Genomic DNA, 18374 nt, shown 5'->3' with positions numbered 1-18374 from the left:
ACATAGTTGATTACAGTAATCGCCGGTTGGCTTTTCTAGGTATTTTGCCTGCAGCACAAACAACCTCCATTCAACCTTCTGACGGTATACAAAGTGCTACAGGTTAGAACCGGAAGTTTTTCAGCTGAGTGGTGTTAATGCCATTTGCTGCATTGCGAATTTATCGTAGATTAGTGAAAATATACGCATATTTTACTGGGCCTATTTAATAACTTTGATCCAGTGGAATTGTGCTGCAACGATGTTCTTCTCTGAGCGAAATCAAATCAACTCAACTTACCATCTAAAACCTAATATCTGCAATCAGCTCAAAATATTTATCTGCAAAACTTTGACGGGTCATGTTACATTGCATGAACACATACCTAAAAAACTTGTAAAACTGTATGAGTGTATTTTCCAATGGTTATAGCATATATATTTTACGACATACAAATATATCGGAGCGTTCTTGAAAACAACATGACAAATATTCTGGGTATTTTGGGGTTGAGATAAATCTTTTGCTTCACGTTCTGGCAGACTTAAAAGCAGGTGTACGGATAGGCTAATGAAGGTGGAAGTTATGATTTTAATATAACGTAGGTTTGGACCAATAATTAAATTACAACCAGAAACTTGATTATTTTTAGGTATGTGGATAAGCTTCTAATAGTTTTCATTGCCAAGCTCAGGACGTGTTTGAAGCAATTTCTTAACACAAACACATCCACTTGCAACAACCTGCAACTAGTGTGCCCTATCCTTACGTTTGAATGTAAGTATTTTTATTGCAGTTCGTATGTTTAATGGGAGAAACAGTTGCGCCCAAGGTGCTGTAAAGTGTAAACCATTTAGTTGCATTTAGTTATTTTTTATCAATACACCATTGGAATCTAAATTTTGTAGATAGACTACATTGTTTTTTTTACGAATAGGTATTGTACATACGTAGTGTGGTCTGTTGTGGTCAAGATTCATTGAAGCGTGTCAATATCGATTTCGATTAGTTGTGGCGTAGTGATTGTCGTGTCTTGTGTAGGCTAGTTTACCAAACGTTTTACACGAGGCTGCCTACAGTTACGGCGTAAGCATTTTTGTCAGTTTTGCAGTGCATGGGACTGTTTGATAGTGATGTATAAGTTTTATTCTTGAAGGTAGTTGTGTGTAAGGTAAGTAGAGTGTATTAGCGTGGACTATTTAATGTTTAGATAATTTAAATATGTCTGGTAACTGACCATGCTAGTAGTGTAATAATCTGTGTTGGTAGCTTAACTTAGGGTTGCCATATTTTATGATACACAATCCCTGACAAAATTTACCTCAGTTGCATTAACCCAGTGGTTTTCAAACTTTTCATTAGTTTTTTTCTAAACGGTCCAATTGCCATTATTTCGAGGGCTCGCGGTCCTTAAGCTCGAATGTATATTTCAGAAAAACGAAAGTTGGTTGCAGGATTTAAACTAGTCATGCAAAATTGCGCATAACAATGATTCAAATCTGACATCACAGACAATACAAAAACATTACAATTGTGCGCGAACAATTGCATTTTTGTTAGTTGTCATGCAATAAAGCCTATTGTTTAGCAATGGACAGGTCGATTCTCACTTTCACTTTAACTTATTCAGTTGCACAAACTGACGCCAAATAAGAACATAGAATTACCCTTTTCGCGGTCACCGCAAAATTGCCTCACGGACCCCGTTAACCTTTTTTGCGATCCTAACACTTCTATTTTGAAATAAATTTCGAAAATTCGAAAGTCACACGCACGGCGACATGAGAAAACGTTATACGATACCCTGATCCTTGTCAATTAACTTTCTGCGAAGGATTCTGTTTAGTTTTTAGGGTAAGCTCACTGCTCTTACTACCAATGAAACAATAAGCATATATATCAGTGGTCGCCAACCTTTACCACTCTAAAAGCCATACGCACCAATTTCACTCAGGAAAAAAAAAACTGTAAGCCACAAAGACCTTTTCAAATTTGAAATAAAATGCCACTGTATAAAAACGTTTTTATTGTCTCCCGACATTCGACTTTTTGTTGTCATATAGTTCCTTGCATATGAGGCACACAGTTAAAGCAAATGAAACTTCCCACGTTTCCACGTTGCATCGAATGCTGTGGTTTCTTGAGACGCGGGTTTTTATTTGCGTATTTAACGCGTATTGTTAGACAACTAGTAACAAACAGGTATTGTTACGCGCACACACACACTGCAAAACGAAAAAGTAACCGTGTGCGTTAACCTGCGCGCCGCCAGTTTACCCCTTTACGTTTCATGGCATAGACGCGGTTGCAGTTTACTAGAAACTTTCTTTGTTGGTACATTGATTTCATAGTATATTTAATTTTTGTTCTTAAATTCCTGACTTTTAAGTACATTTTAACATTTCTCCCTGACGCAAATTTAAACACTAAATTCCCTGACATGTCAGGGAAAATCCGGACGTATGGCAACCCTAGCTTAACTAAACTCTCTATTTTCTATTATTCTTTTAGAATAAATCTGTGTGGGAGCTGCTAAGGCTAAAATCTGTTCTACACTACCTATCCTAAACTGTCCTCTACTATTTGTACTGTTCAGTTTCGTACTGTGAGGCATGACATTGTTATAAGGCTGCCATATTCATTGTTGCACTCATCAGTGTGTCAGACAGCATTTGGCGATGCAACTCACCCACACAATGGCCAGTTAGAAAGCTAGCTGGGACTTGGGATAAGAATAGGTTTTGTATTCTACATGGTTACTTTACTTGGAAGTATTGTGACATGTGCCGCCGATCATTGTACAAAGCCAGCGGCTTCGCAATTTTTTTTAACACTCGCGGTCCAAGCTAAATATATTTATGAAACTGAAAATACCTTAAACTAAAACTGTCGAGTTACCAACTAAAAATTAATTTATTTCGTTCGGAAGTATTCTCACAACAGAATGCAGAATTAATTTAGTTTCGTAAGATCACTTTGTGTGGGAGTGTTTAAGGGCAATTTATTACGTCGACCAAGACTTAGACCAGGGGTGGGGAACCTGCGGGCTAAAGGCCTGCATGTGGCCTTTTTGGCACTCGGTGCGGCCTTCGATGTCAGAATGCAATTTAGGATGTTGATAATACACATTGCATCAGGCACTAAAAACTAGACAGAAACGTATTGTTTTACCTTTATTCCACATTACTATTGGATTGGTTCTAGGGCAGCGGTTTTCAAACTAGGGCCAAATGGTTGCGTACTGGTACACAAAGCGGTTTCCGTAGGACTGCCAAGAGACCAAGGTTCTACAATCTTAATTGTGTTGCAAAAGAACAATTGTTTGCGCATAATCAAATGTCTTAAACTCATTTGTGATGTCACAAGCTGGTCTTAGGTCGATATTGGTAAACAAGCGAGTTTGTCCCTGGTCTGGGAAATAATCTGTGCGGCCTAAACGAGTGTCGATAAACCGTTTGGCTGCCTTCACAAACAAAAAGGTTCCCCACACCTGACTTAGACAAGATAAATTTATTGCGCAAACAATCGCCTCTGTTTGTTATTTGAAAATGATTCCAAGGACCACTTCTTGTTGCAAATACTCATTTGTCTGTCTAATTTTTGCTTATAGCCTACACTAGTAAGATCTAATATTATATTGAAGAAAAGCTCCTCGCGGTCCCTCTGAAATCCCGTGGTGGACGATTCTTGCTATCTTTAATTAAAAAGCAAAATGAAAATCGACAACTTTACCCATGCTACCGAAAAAACATGAGATAATTTTTGTCAACAAAAGTCTGTTAACGTAAATAAGGACATAGGAAATATAATTGCGTGCCTACAAATGGGCATAGGCTAGTTACTCGGAAACGTCTAAAAGTGCGCATACCAAAATTAGAAGACATAGTTGGTGACATGACCCATAGCTGTGGTTAGAACAGACTGACAAAAATATTGCACCGCACGAAGAAAACACTAGTCGAGACGGACATGTGACACTTTGCGGCAGTGGCTAGAATTACTTAGTTCAATTCAAATAGCCATCAGACCAAAATGAACGAAAGGTAACCTCACCTGCAGCACATGCTTTCAGATTCATGTGATCTGCTAAGGTGAAATACTGCCTTGAGGCAAAACATTGAACCGCTAATAATCTGGGAAATACACAATGACCTGACAACAGTTTGTCGCATAACAAAATATATAAACATATCGTTGTTAACAGCTAAAAATAGGGAGGCCTTACATTACCAGGGGCACGACCCCGGTTATTTGGTACGGCTTGCGGGCGAAAAGAATATGAAAAGCCGCTGTTGGTTCTACTTGTTCCCGAAGCCCCAGAAAGGTTGTTAGGAGCCTGGGTAAACCCGGCCGAAGAGCCAGTGCGCGCAGAAAAGCTGCTTGTAGGAGCGTTCGGTCGCTGCTGTCGATAATTGTAGTAGTTCGCATTATGGCTGGAGCTTGACGTTGTTTGGGGCGGGGCCTGTCGTTGGGGTCTGTAGGCGGGAAAGCCGTATCGGGAAGCGGCAGTTGGGGCCATCGGGCGAAAATTCCCAGTGGTTTTGATTTGTGGGTTGGTGCTTGCGCACCTGATACAACATGAAAACATATTTTCACTCAATAAATCTATGATTCTGTTTCACTTGAACTTACGGGTGGGTATAATTCGACGAGCTTTGAGGTAGTTTTCTTGCTGAACAAAATCGTAACTGCTCCAACTTTTGCAAAATAAACCTGCCACCAAAAAAAAACAAAGGATTAAAATGCTGACTGAAAACTTACACCTTAATATACACGCAGAAAAATAAATAAAAGCTCTTTCAACATGCAACAGGAGATGGCAAATTTCTATGTAACTGAACTATGGTCAATGCTTAAAAAAATATGGCTCAGAGGCCGTATTTAAGGTTTACCTTACCTTATCTTTTAAATCTGCCAATAAAATGTTTCGTCGTTGGTCATAAAAGGTTAACTTGGATTTGCTTTGTGCAATTCACACTTTGTATTTAGATTTTTGTTAAAGTTCTCACTGTCAAAGCCAAGGTAAATATTTGGCTGGCTTTGAGAAATTACTGAAGCGCGAAATGATGCAGTCGATTATGCCGATCTTATTTCATGCAATGCGTTTCATCAACTTAGTCCATCATGGAAACGGGGACTTAAAATTTTAAGCTTCAAAGCACGAAAATTTAGTCACGCGGCAAATCGTTTCCAGTCATTTAGGTATTGCACGGTAGTTATATATCTCGGATAATCTCTGGGATTCAGCTTTACAGTAAATATGTGGAAATGAATGAATCACAACTAGTGGTCGGTCAAGTCATTTTACCGCTGTAATAGATCTTCCCGAAGAAAACACGCAATTATTGTTGACAAACAGTTTCAACGCGGTTTAACCACAGTAAGCAACCTGTCTGCTAAGTTAAGGTGAAATTTATCATAATGCACTTCATCGACGTCAAGTCCATTGGCAAAGAAGGCAATTTTCAATCATACAGCCATAACAGTACGCTGCAGTTGCGTTTCGAGTTTCTGGCCAAAAAGTTGTCTATGCGGGTCAGCATCCTAAGTTGTTGCTCATAAGAGAAGAGGACAAATGACGCAACAATATATAAGACGCAAAACAATAGATATTTTTGCGATAATTAATTTTACAACGCAACCAACAATGTTGTAAAGTGTTGCGAATCTTTTTGCTTCATTCTGTAGAATTTTGTCGAACAAAGTGCAACCACAATGGTGTGCAAGCCATCTAAATACACTGTGCATTCAAACGTACAGACAAGTTGCAAGATGGAGGCTAAAGTTCAAACTATCACAAACCGTCGATTGAAAGTGGTATTGTTTACACAAGATCATACGGATGTGTACCACAGAGTTTTTTGTTGTGCGGGCGGTCGAACGTTGCGTGTTGCAGAGCAATTTAGGTTTTGCAGTCAGTCGTAACGGTATGAACGCTTTGGTATGTTTACTTTTGATCTTCCTTTTTAACCACGATCCCCAAATCTAAGTTTTTTGCGGGTCCCCAAATCCAACGTTATAACTGAAGACGCAAACAGCTTGAAAAACAAATGAGACCCAAGTGAAGTCAGATTTGACAATCTGAGTTTCGCCGGTACAATATAAGATAACTGTTCTTCAAACTTTTTTTCAAATGTTATTAACCCGAAATTGTGCATTATATCTGCGATTGTATTGCATAAACGTTGATTCGTGTGTTTTACTGATGTCAGGATTAAAAGCCAGAGGCAAAAGAGTTATGACAAAAATAATTGACATTTCATTTTAAGTTTTTGAATTTATTGATACAAAATCGAGCCAGATTCAAACCTAATTTCATATTCTGCCACAATTTCGTCCCAATTTCACGCTCTTTTATAGGATGTGTATAGGTTGTTGGGTAAAACCGTCACATATCGTGAAAGTTTATCTCCCGGGCCTAGTTGGAACTCCAAGAACAGGTTTAAACTTAAAACAAGATTAAATGGATGGATCAAATGGTTTCAGGTTGTTTAGACGGTAACACGAACTCGACACACTAACACACTAATCAGGCAGTGTGTGTTGTTGGTTGTTTCCAAAAACAATACTGACCTTCTTGGGCATTCATGCAATCGGACAATACTACAAGAGGCCTAACCTGATTGTAATTCCAAAAATATGAATAAAGCTTAAAAATACACACTAAGGATTCGTAAATTCTTAAACCTGCCACCTACCGCCTTGTCTTCTCAAGCTGTTCCTTAAGCAAGAGCCGTCGCATCTGGACACGAACTGCAGCCGCTTGTACACGATCTGCGTCCATCATCGGGTCGCATGCTTTCAGTTTTAACATGGTCAAGTGCAATTCTTCGTCCTAATAGGGAAAAAGTGGAGAATAGTTAAGAGCTGTTAATCATCGGCATTCTGAAACCAATAAAAGTTAATGGTCGTAGGAATGGTGGTCTTATGTCGACCTCAGATTCGAATATTAATATGCAAACCAACCAAGATTGTTGTGTCTGCAATTTTGGGTGTTTTGTGGCTTTGAATTGAACTTTTGCAAATATTTTTTGTTTCACGGTTGCAGAACAACTCTACGCGCTTGACTTGCACCTGTCATCATTACTCGGACCTATACTGAAACAGCGAAATTTTGGCGTGATACAATTACAAAAAAACAACAATGTGCATTCGGTTCTCTAGAGTGCAATTTTAAGGTCGGCGAGATTGGGGCACGACTTAAAAACCTTTTCTGCTGTCCGCGAGAGCGATACACTATTTTTTACATGGAAAACAACTACACGTGACTTACAGCATATAGAAGTGCAGTAAAACAGCAAAATAAAACGTATAGATTAAAATTTCAACACTAATTTAAAACCAGCAAAACAACTGTTTCTTACTGTGTAAAGGGACACGAACACAATAGCCACATGAGGCACGCGAGGCATAGGTTCCCGACCACTGGCTATTACGATACACGAGTTGTGTATGGGCTCATCATGTTGTCAAGGTTTATTTGCATTGGCAAGTGATGCGAACTGTGGGTTCATTAAGGAAACGCAAATAGTACATTGCATAAGTTAAACATAAAACTAGAAAAGTGGCTTTCTGATATACTTCCATTTTATATATTCTATACGATATTTACCAATTTACTACACTATACACAATTTTATCTACATACATGATTGTTTTTGCAAGCAAAAACGAATGGGTCCCCACAGGCGTGTTTATGCGGATTTACGGTAAACCTATGTGGCGGTTATTTTTATATTCTTAAGGACAAATTTTTCACAAAGCATTAACTTAACTTTAAAAGTTCTTTTCCGTATTCTTTTAGCATCATTATTGTCATATAATTACAAAAAATCGGTGAAAAAAGAACGGGGAAAATACATTCAATTTAATCTCTTGCTTTGACCTTGATATTGTGGTTCAAGTTCAGTTTTTAAACACAAATTTTCCTAGAAAGCCTTAACTGCTGTATTATACACTATATGAAAAAAAGACGGTTGCTACAAAGGTATACATAACAACTTGTTTTTCACTTAACCTTGTTTCGCAAAAACGACCGTTTAATGACCTTTTGACACTGTTTTTAATGGCATGCAGTCCTTAGTGTTCAACAATACCGTTCGGCCTAATTTATACATGACCTACTGATTCTTGAATTGATTTGTCAAAAATAAAGAAGATACGTTAGGACGAAACATTCGTAACGGTGTTGTAATGCCTCCAAGTTGACCTTTAGTGACCCGTGGTTATGAGACGGCCAAGCTGACAACGAGAATTTAAAGACCATTTTATCGCGGCGTTCGAAAAAGTTAAGTTTATTAAATTTCATATTTATGTTGATCAACGATGTTTTGCCTGACATATACGAAACCGAAGTACGTTTATCGAGTTCGAATTACGTCTTAGGTGTAAAACCTGCGCCAAAAGTGAAAATGCGCGTGATAACTCAATAAAACGACACAGCATTGCTGCACAAAAAAACAGCTGATTTCTAATCACCCAAACGACTGTCTCGTAAAACGTCTGTCCAGACGTCAAGCTGAGCACTCCCGCTCTGCAGCCTTAATCGTAAACCAGTGAATTCCTCCCTTGGGACTTATATCTGACTGATAGCGTACACATATTATGGGTTGTAAAGGTAACTGGCAAAATTTTAAATACTAAACGAATACCCTGCTTAAACAATTGTTAACTTTTTCAAATATTTCTGCACCATAGGGCATGTATTTCTGCCTTAAAACTAAAACCGATTATTTCGGGGTTTAAAGGGTAAAAAATGGGTGAATCCGAAAAAAGATACAAAATTCTTTAAAAAACTTTACATTGCACCAAACAACAAAGCATGAAACTCCAAGATGCTGTACTTTAGTCAGTAAAGCCGTTTCAAAAAAATTACGTTTTGGGGGCCTGTGGGTGAACCTCTGGGTCAATCGGGGTCAAACTTCAGGAGGATCAAATTTGGATTATTAACTAACATCTCTGTAAATTTGAATAAATTTGGAGCACTCTTTCTTGACCAAACGCGTCTCACAAGCCAGCGTTAGACAGAAAAAAGAAAAAAAAATACGGACAAAAACAATATGTGTCCCCTTCAGGGAAGGGGACCCATAATAAAGAATCATACAGGCAAAACTCTTCACCAGATCAGGCGTATATCCGTGGGAAATAATAAGATAAAATTCTTGATATTTTGCATTATTTGTACCGCTAACTAATTTTTGCCATTTGTGCATTTTTAACGGCAGTGAAGTGTGCAAAATCCTGTTCCTGCAAACAAAAAATAGTGCTCATTTTTGGAGCAACAAGCAATTCAAAATGGCATCCAAAATATTTGGGTAAAGCTATAGTTTGGTGTGAATTGTGAGATCGTGCGAATGTTACACACCAGCAATATCAAGTTGTAGGAGCATGAAACTTTTATGCTGATTCAGTGTTTTGAAGCACTGACCTTGGGGATACGCAGGATTTTTACAACTTAACCTATTGCCCGATAATTAGATAACAGTCATGACTAAGTATTCGAATTTCAATCTTCAGGACAAGTTTGTGTTTAATTAACATAATACCACCACTCAATCAAGCGAGTCACGTTATAATGTCGTTTGTGAACAGTGGTGTTCTTTACAATCTGTAACCTGTGCATCACTTCAAACAAATATTTTTTGGTTAGCCTGCGAAGATCAGACAGAAAGATATTTTTTAGTGATAAATCAGCAGACATCCTCTGTTACTCAACAAAATTAGCGTGAAGCATTCCAACCATTTCCAAAAAATCACATGGCGCGAGTTAAAGAAGTCTGTAAAATCCAACGTTGACATGGTAGCCTGGCCGGTAAACAGCACCTGCAACACGCAATCGTGTCTTGTTACAGGAGCGAGAGCAAGGGTCCGTGAATTTCCAGCTCCGGTCGTAATGCTCCGATGGAATGTTTGACCCAGACGCAATGCTGTGTGCGTAATAACGTACCAGCCATCGATTTTGCTCCGCTCCGTCAACTCGGCCCACTAGGCCTTCTAAATACGGCCTGAGAATCGAGTATTTTTGGAATTGAGAAAAGGAGGAGGGGGTTGAAACAATGAAAGTTGCTGCACACTACCCGCTGACTAAGATTCACACTTCATGTTGAAAGGAGTGGGCAAACAAACCATCCGTATAATGCTTTACCCTTGATCGTTCGTTAACGACTTTTTAACACAAGTAATTTGACTTTTGTCCATAAATATATTGGAATTTTTGTTTTTTTTGCGAGTTAAAGGTAAAAAAGAAAGAAACCAAGGTTTAGAATTAAAACTAAAAAGTCATGTTATTTCATCATAAATAATGCGGGATTTCAAACTTGGTCCTGAGTTGACATGTCCTGTTTATTACGAAATAAATGTTGAAAATTTTAGGTTTTGAATTGAACGAAATCTACGCCTGTTAGCAGCTACGTAAATGGTCACAAAGACATAAAACAAACACTAATTGATTTTAAAATGTAATACTGTTATAGTGTATTGTGTTCTATAGACTATTTTATAAAATTCATTGAAGATATTTTTGTGTTGTGTATTTATAAATGTAGATAACATGTTTTAAAATTATATTTCTACACAAGTAAATGATAAAAAGCAAATTATAAACTGAATATGCAACATTTTGTTGGTGCGTATTTTGCATTGATTTATTGCAGTGGTCTTCAACCTTTTTTAAAAGCGACCCTGATTTAAAAGAAAATTAAATCAGCATTTACATGCGACCCCATTTTTTTCCGATAGGGAGAAATATGTTTCAAGTAATGCCGAAACTGCTGAAATGTAAATATGCCAGCTTAATTTTCAAGTAGACTTTAAATATTAGCATTCAGCGTGAATTATGACGCTCAAATGTTGGAACGCAATAGTTATTTGTTTTAGCCAATCCAATTCGCGTTAAAGCTGACCAGTTTGTCGAAATCAGTAAATTTATGTATTTTCCCCTCTACCGGCTGTATTATTTTGGACACAATATGGCATTCATGGTGCTCTGTCGCGTAACAATTGGTTGGACAAAATGTGTTTTATATAGATTATTGCATCACAATGATTATATTGTGACACGAGGTACTAAGCTGAACTGCAAAACATTAGCAATGTTTGCGAAACTGGTTGCGAACTAGAACAAAAACGTACCATTTTTTGGTAATACATTTAAACGCCAATAAATTGAATTTATAGCGACCCCAGAAAAAGTTTAGGCGACCCCATTTGGGGTCGCGACCCACAGACCACCGATTTATGGTGTACGGTCGGCTTATACTAGTTAGTTGTGCTAATGAAACTGCTTCAAATCTTTTCAAATATTAGTTGCGTTGGATACAGTATCGAACAGAAATTTAACGACGGGCTTCTTTTGCAGATATTCAATATTTGTGTGCATGTTGGTGGTTAGAGTGTGGTTAGAAATGGTGCACAAAACCTTTTTTCCGCACCTAAACGGTTGATGGCACTGGGATGCCCGACACATACTGATCAAGTCAACTGTTATCCGTCTCATTCCAACTGGAACTGTTTATACATCCCGCACGCAAACCTAATGCAAGGTCAATGAATCTAGTTCAAGGTCAAACATACTCCTTGGAAAAGCGTTTCACCACTCCATCAAACCACATTGAAAAATTATTGACTTCAATCACACCACAATCATCAAATTCAAGGGAATTCTGGTTACACGAAATGTTGTTTGAACAAATAAATTTATCGGGTGCATAGCGATTATTTTAAACTGATCAGCGGTGCAATAGAGCGTGTTTATTGTTTACTTGGAGCTCCGCAGCCAGACAGCAAAACAACGTCGGAACGGAAGAAATTTGTCTTATTCCCCGCTATCGTGTGAGTCCTTACCTAGTCGCAAGTACAAACCAACTGGTGCGATATTGCCGTGACGGTGACTCACTTTTTCTACCTCCAGGTTGGGGCATGTGCGTGGGTTAAACGAGGATTGAGGAAAGTTCAGGGGTGATTGCCAACTTGCAACGAGCCGACAAAAGCCAAATAAGTTATTGCGAAAAAACGAAAGGCTCAGGAGATGTTTGCAACTGCCGCAAAAGAAATATAGCTATGCATTGTTCTGATAAATGAGGAAATAACAAATACAGGGCGAAAATTTTTTGACATATTTTTGTTTCGCTAAATAATCTAGTTTTAAAAGATTTTGTGATACCGAGTGGTCAAAAACCGTTGCAGCATAAACTCAGCACTTCAATTGGCGAATTTCTTCTTTGCAAGTTCAGAAAAAAAGTAGATCAATTTCAAAATCGAAATACATGTTACATTTTTTTTGCTTAACAGGCCATTAAAGCGGGCTGTTAAAAATCCAATGTATTTTTCTTTGTAACGTCAAAGGGAGGGTCTCGTGCAAGCGAGTAATTTTCAAACCTAAAGGTATTAAGGTTGATTTCACTTATCCCTGCTAAGGGGACCTCGACCGGAACCGACGATCTTGGCTGCTTGGCAGATTACGCTAAGGTAAGATTATTAAAAACAACAAATTGGCCTGTTATTTTGCATTCAATAAATTTCCTTACCTTGCATTTGTCCAACATTTCGGTGTTGCTTTTCAGCTCGGCTTCAGCTAATACGATAAGGTTTTGTAGATCCATGAACCTGTAAACATAATACAGTTTAGTTAATTGGAAATTCGCTTATTTTCACGTTTTGTGAATTTAATTTTTATACCCAAGTTTAAAGAGAGGATTGTCGGGTGTGACTAGTGGGTGGCGCTCGCGGTCATATTCGTCCCAGGCGAGACGTCGTTCCGCTTCACTTAACTCTTCCTCAACCTGGTGATCGAGCAAGGATTCGTGTTCATGATACGAAACGATGGCATCGCGTGTGTTCCTTTGCTGAAAAGTGAAAAATATGCAATTTGCAATTAAACGAATTACCTGCTTTCCTGGAAAACCAAGCCACCAATCTGACTCAGACCAAAACATCTGAGTTTTGTCTCATAAGAATTTACACTGATAATTGTTTGGTGGATGTCAAAGTAGGCATTGGCCTGTAATAGAGATTCTACCGAATAAAGGAAACAAAAACAATGCAGGTCTAGAAGGTTTCTCAAATCCAAAGTGAATGAAATTGTAAGTTCGCGCTGTCAGCCGTGCCAGACACACCCAGATATAAGGACATTTATCTTTAAGTTATAGCTATCACACATAAGGTCGTGTTTCATCTAAACAGCTGATTTTAAAACAAATTTTTTTTTTCATTTTACAAACTCGTTACATTTTATGTCTAGTCGACTGGTGTGAGGCTTTAGAAGGAATCTTAACCCAGAAACTATTGCAATGTATATCATGAAAAACTACAATGACTTCATCATTCCATTGACGACTTTTGAAGGGTTTTTGTTTCAGGCAAAGCTATCATGTTGAATACCCGGACAAGCAAATTGGAGGTAAAAACAAAAAACAACGACATATAACCCTTCGAAAAGCTAAAATAATGTTGATCAAAGTTTAGGGAGTGTGTTTTTTTCTTTTGTGGCCAATATTACTAAACATGTCATGAAAATCTCACAGTTCTATGGAAATCAATGCATAGAAATACAAACCTCAAGGAGATCCGCCAGTAGTTCATCTTTAGGTGGAAGCTGCTGCCGAAGTTTTTCGATGCTTTTATTGTCCAACTTATCAGGTTTAAATGTGTACAACTCCGATATATCTTCTGCGGTGAAGTGACGTTCAATTTGCTGCTCGTCGATGACGCGGTAAGCTAGAGACTGTTTGACGACCTGGAATTTTTAATGGATATACTTTGTACATATAATGCACAAAAACATACTAACACATTTATTGTCGACTTAGCGGTGTTCGACACAGTGCATATACACTTTACACTTGGCTGTGGAAAATTTCCAGGCAAAAACGTAATAAACACGAAAGCAACGCGCCTTTTTTCACTAAGCTTTTGAAAGAGCTTCAATCTTTATACTCAAAAATTTCAAAAAGACTCATTTTTTGGTTTCGGCCCAATTTTCGGCCAACCGGAACGTCGGTGCATCACTAGTTTAGTATTCGTAAAAAGTTAGTAACAGCCCAAATAAGTGTTGCATTCCCGTCCAGTTACTCTTGGTTTGTAAAACTCCGAAATTTATGGATTTCCATCTTCTCACGCAAGAACTTCTAAAGAAGTCAAGTGCAATTCACAATTTCACCCACACGACCCGTGAGGATTTTACTTAAACGCTTGGCGTACTTTCGACAGGGCGAAACGGAAACAATGTTATTGGAGGATGATATTGTGCGTAAACCATGGAGAAAGTAAGATCCTACGTTTTCATGCGGAACATGGCGTGATGGCAATCCATTCAATTTCAAAGGCGACGAGAAACCGGCGACGAAAACATGGGGATCAAAAACAAGAGATTTTTTCGCTAGAGCGAATTTGAAAGGTGAATTGAGTTGCATTGTTCAAGTCATCCATGAGCAATTTAAAGCGTTATGTTTCACAGATTACTTCCAAATAACGCTCATAAATTACAGTAGGTTTATCGGCATGGGTGGTTTATATTGTTTGCCGTTAATTGTTTTTCGTTGTCTCTGACCAAGCAAACGTGACATCCAAAAATTGCGTGCGACACTTTTCGTAACGTGTCACACATTTTGCAACCGTCTATGCATAAAAATCCTGCGTATCGCGACCCTAGCACGTGCGAGCGCCGCTTTCTGCATTACAAGCACGTAATCAAACATCGCAATGCCGATTCGCCGTGAAGCATTAATTCCGGTGCAGCTGGAAACGCGATTTTGATGCATCGAGGCTAATATGTTGGCAATAAACAAAGAGTGCCGACCCGGTTATTAATATCATTGTTGCAAAAAGCTGGTCATGACATTTCTATCCGCGCGAGGAACCGAACCGAGAAACAAGGGAATTGGGATCAGGGTTCTGGCTTGTACGTGATGGATGGCAAAAGCAACGATGCAGAGAATATAACGCCTCTTTCGAGAAGGGTATCGTGGCGAAAGCAATTTTGATGTTATGCCTGACTCCCGTAGACAAATGAGTTTTCTAGCCGTTTATTATCCACCTAAATGTTTTTTCTTGTATTAAACACGCAAAGTGAAGGTTTATTATTGCTTGGTAAAAGTTTAAAGAGAATTACATATTTGAACAACCCTTTATAGTAGTTCAAACCTTGGTGTCATTTGAACAAACACTGTTGCAAAGTTGAGCAAATGTGGGGTTGTGTTTCTTATTGTTATGATTTTGCCTTAACACAATCTTTCGAAGTCAGAATTATAAATGGACAATAGCAAATGGCAAAAAAGTGCGCAAATAAAAAATAAATGCGAAATCGAGCTACGGAAAAAGATCGAAACGCTGGATGGTTTTGAACTCTGGCATACTTGGCACAAACATTTAGTCATGCCCGACCCTTGTGTCCAATATGTTTATTTTATTTTTATTTATTTTTGGTTAGGAAAGCTAAAAACGTCGAGAACATATTTGCCCAGTGTTTGTACCATTGCCAAAATAAATATCACAGTTTAGGATCCACGTTTATTTTTTTTCACAATTTAGGTACGAAGGCGTGTTGGGCCATATACAACAAACAGTGTAACTAGCTTTGAATCTTGTTTAAAAGTGATACTATTCAATTAACGAGGTGTGAGACAGAACGTTCATACCTGTCGGTCGTAAATCTTCTCTTCCATAGTTCCCTGTGCGATGAGCCGATACACGTAACAATTCTTCTCCTGGCCGAAGCGATAGATCCGAAATATCGATTGCAAGTCGTGCGTCGGATTCCAACAGGCATCGAACACGACGGCTCTAAACAGGAAATAACAACAACGTAAAAACGTTAAAAACAATAGGCGATCGACTACATATCATGGAGTTAGGTATTCCGATGAAGTTTACCGAAGTGTCGAATGTTAAAGGAAAGTATACAGGCGAACTTCAAATTCCCAGTCAGAAATTGTCTTGTGTTTCTTCCCATATGCCATGCGTATCAAAGCAGAATATGACATAAACATAAACGCCAGATATGGTAGGTAGATCGCCAAATGCGCTGTCGTTTACAACATTTAATCGATACAACTGGAGTTGTCATTAACAACCATCATCAGCACAAATAAACGGACCTTTTTAAAATTGTTACAGATATGTTTCGCAGTTGGTCAGATGAACCTATCTAGTTTTGCATTCATAAAATAAAATGAGCGTAACTGTTTGTAATTTTTACATCCAATTTAGATTACATAGTTGTATATTATATATTGAAAAGCCTACAAATCTACTACATTTGGATAATACACTGGAGATATAGTTACATATTATATATTAAAGAAGGATCAAAATGTTAGCTGGCAAAAGCTTTATGCCACTTCTTGAAATTCCTTTTGGAAAAAAAAACATATTCACAGCCAAAATGTATGTTGTGTATGCTAACTGTACTTAAAAACTTAACAATAGAATGGGCCATGAAATTCGTTAAATTGGGCCGGTGGTCTACGGCCTGAAACGAGTTGAGAAGCACTGGTCTATCCTGGGACTAGTTGACTAAAATCGTCCTAGCGCCTGCATAAAAAACAACGCCAAAAGACAACTTTGCGTGCGCTACAAAACCGGTGTATGTAATCCCAGTAAGTTAAGCTGTTTTGATTTGACACATTCTACAAACTTATACGTGGGATTCGAATGTACATTTAATCTCTCCAGATTTATGGGTTGAAGCACGCTCAGCTATTAGGTCACCAATTCGTGGAAAAACCGAATAACGCGCACAACTTTGCACGCTTGGTTACTTATGAAGTAACCAACTTGGATTATAAAACAAAAACGTCCTCTCCAATTAACGGTCGGGAACCATTTTTTGAACATTTTTGCTCGTGCACAGAAATTATCCATTGTTTTCAAGAACAAGGGACGGTTTGTCATTTTATCATATTACATCTCTTCAAAAATACAACGTCCCACGATTTAGCGCCTAATCACGGAAATGCACATGTGGCAGATTGCATCAAGTACTCCGTACTTCGCACCCAAGAAAATATAAGTGTCCCTCATTGAAACATACCCGATAAGTGGAATGGGGCCCCATTCATTTTCAACGAGCCTCCGCAGTAGGGTATCACGTTTCAAACCTTTTCATAGTTGAGTTGCGCTTTAAAAACTAAAACAGTCTTCTGAATACAATATACACACAAATGTGCGTGCGATAGTATTGTTAACCAGACATAATAAAGACCGTTGCAAGGACAAGAGCAACTCAAGCAATTTTCCGGTCGCTGCCACCACAAAAACCTCTTAATACCCATTTACCGAGGTCAAGGCTTACTAACTCCTGACGCTGTTAAAATAATTGAAAAAGATTTCAAGACGATTGCGCGACTAAATCCAAACGAATCTTTAGCTGCAGAAGCCCATTAATCCTTGTTTAAACTTTTTTTTAACTCTTTTAGGTTTTGTGCGTGTGTGGTAAGGCAGTGGGATATAAAGTCGATATGTGATTTTTGTAAAAGCGTGGGAGCTAGGTGATTGTTAATTATGTTATATAGGCACGTAAACAGAACCTACCCAAAAGAAAAAGCTCAAAGACATCTAAAAATTGAGCATTAACCTACCTGTTGGCGCCAACTAAATTCACACCGATTCCGCCGGCCTTGGTGGAAATTAGAAACAGCCGACCTCTGTGGTCGCGAGTGTTGTTGAACTGCTCAATGTACTTCTTGCGATGTGAGGCATTCGTGGAGCCGTCGATGCGGTAATAGTCAACATTTTTGTACCTTAAGAAATAATATTGAGACGTAAATATTCATATCTCACGAAACTAGCACATTTTACTATAGCATATATATAGCACTACAACTTATTTTGCAACTGTAATATAGTCCCTATGCTTATTTTATATTGGGTCCCATATTAGCCAACGTTTGATATACCTTGATCTGTTTCTGCATACAGAAACTCATGGGTCCCCAAAACCGCAAAGTTGTAAACAAATGTGTTATAAAGTCAAACACAGTTAATGGTAGTGTGCCTTAAATAAACATGTTGTGTAAAGTACAAACTGCCCAAATCCCATGCATATCAGACATTGTTATAAGTTGGTGGGCTTAAATAGTGTGAAACACTGAAAATGGCATATTATACAAAATGTCCTTTCACTCGAATATAGTTTAAAAAAAATCACCCATTTTAAGGGGTCAGTAGGGTAAATATTAGGGATACAAGGTGAAACACAATAATCGCAGTTTTAAACGCCAAATGCAACAAACTGCCAAAAATTTATCCAATTCAAACATTGTTTAAAAAACAAGAAAAGCCTTAAAATGGCACAATGAACAAACTGACAAAATTTCATCCAATTTAGACATTGTTTTTAAACTTATTTTAGGGGGCAAATGGGGTAAATATTGGGGATACAGGGTTAAACACAATAATG

The 18374-nt window shown here is 38.2% G+C and overlaps 1 protein-coding gene across 3 annotated transcripts in view; it reads right to left on the bottom strand.

Annotated features, from left to right (window-relative positions):
• Positions 1–3659: 3659 nt before the first annotated feature.
• The window catches only part of LOC145238722 (uncharacterized), a 40019-nt gene continuing 25304 nt past the window's right edge, over positions 3660–18374 (bottom strand). For all 3 annotated transcript variants that reach the window (XM_080101964.1, XM_080101965.1, XM_080101966.1), the window contains exons 32-39: positions 17554–17715; positions 15613–15757; positions 13533–13712; positions 12656–12822; positions 12505–12583; positions 6679–6815; positions 4613–4693; positions 3660–4548 (exon numbers count right to left, since the gene is read on the bottom strand). In XM_080101964.1, the coding sequence (XP_079958090.1) occupies positions 4185–4548; positions 4613–4693; positions 6679–6815; positions 12505–12583; positions 12656–12822; positions 13533–13712; positions 15613–15757; positions 17554–17715 (1315 nt within the window). In that variant the 3' untranslated portion in view covers positions 3660–4184. The remainder of the gene's footprint in view (positions 4549–4612; positions 4694–6678; positions 6816–12504; positions 12584–12655; positions 12823–13532; positions 13713–15612; positions 15758–17553; positions 17716–18374) is intronic.

Source organism: Phallusia mammillata, chromosome 7, assembly GCF_965637545.1.
Source record: "Phallusia mammillata chromosome 7, kaPhaMamm4.hap1.1, whole genome shotgun sequence".
Lineage (NCBI taxonomy): Eukaryota > Metazoa > Chordata > Ascidiacea > Phlebobranchia > Ascidiidae > Phallusia > Phallusia mammillata.
The sequence above is the reverse complement of the archived record's forward strand: the minus strand, read 5'-3'. Positions and strand labels throughout refer to the sequence as shown.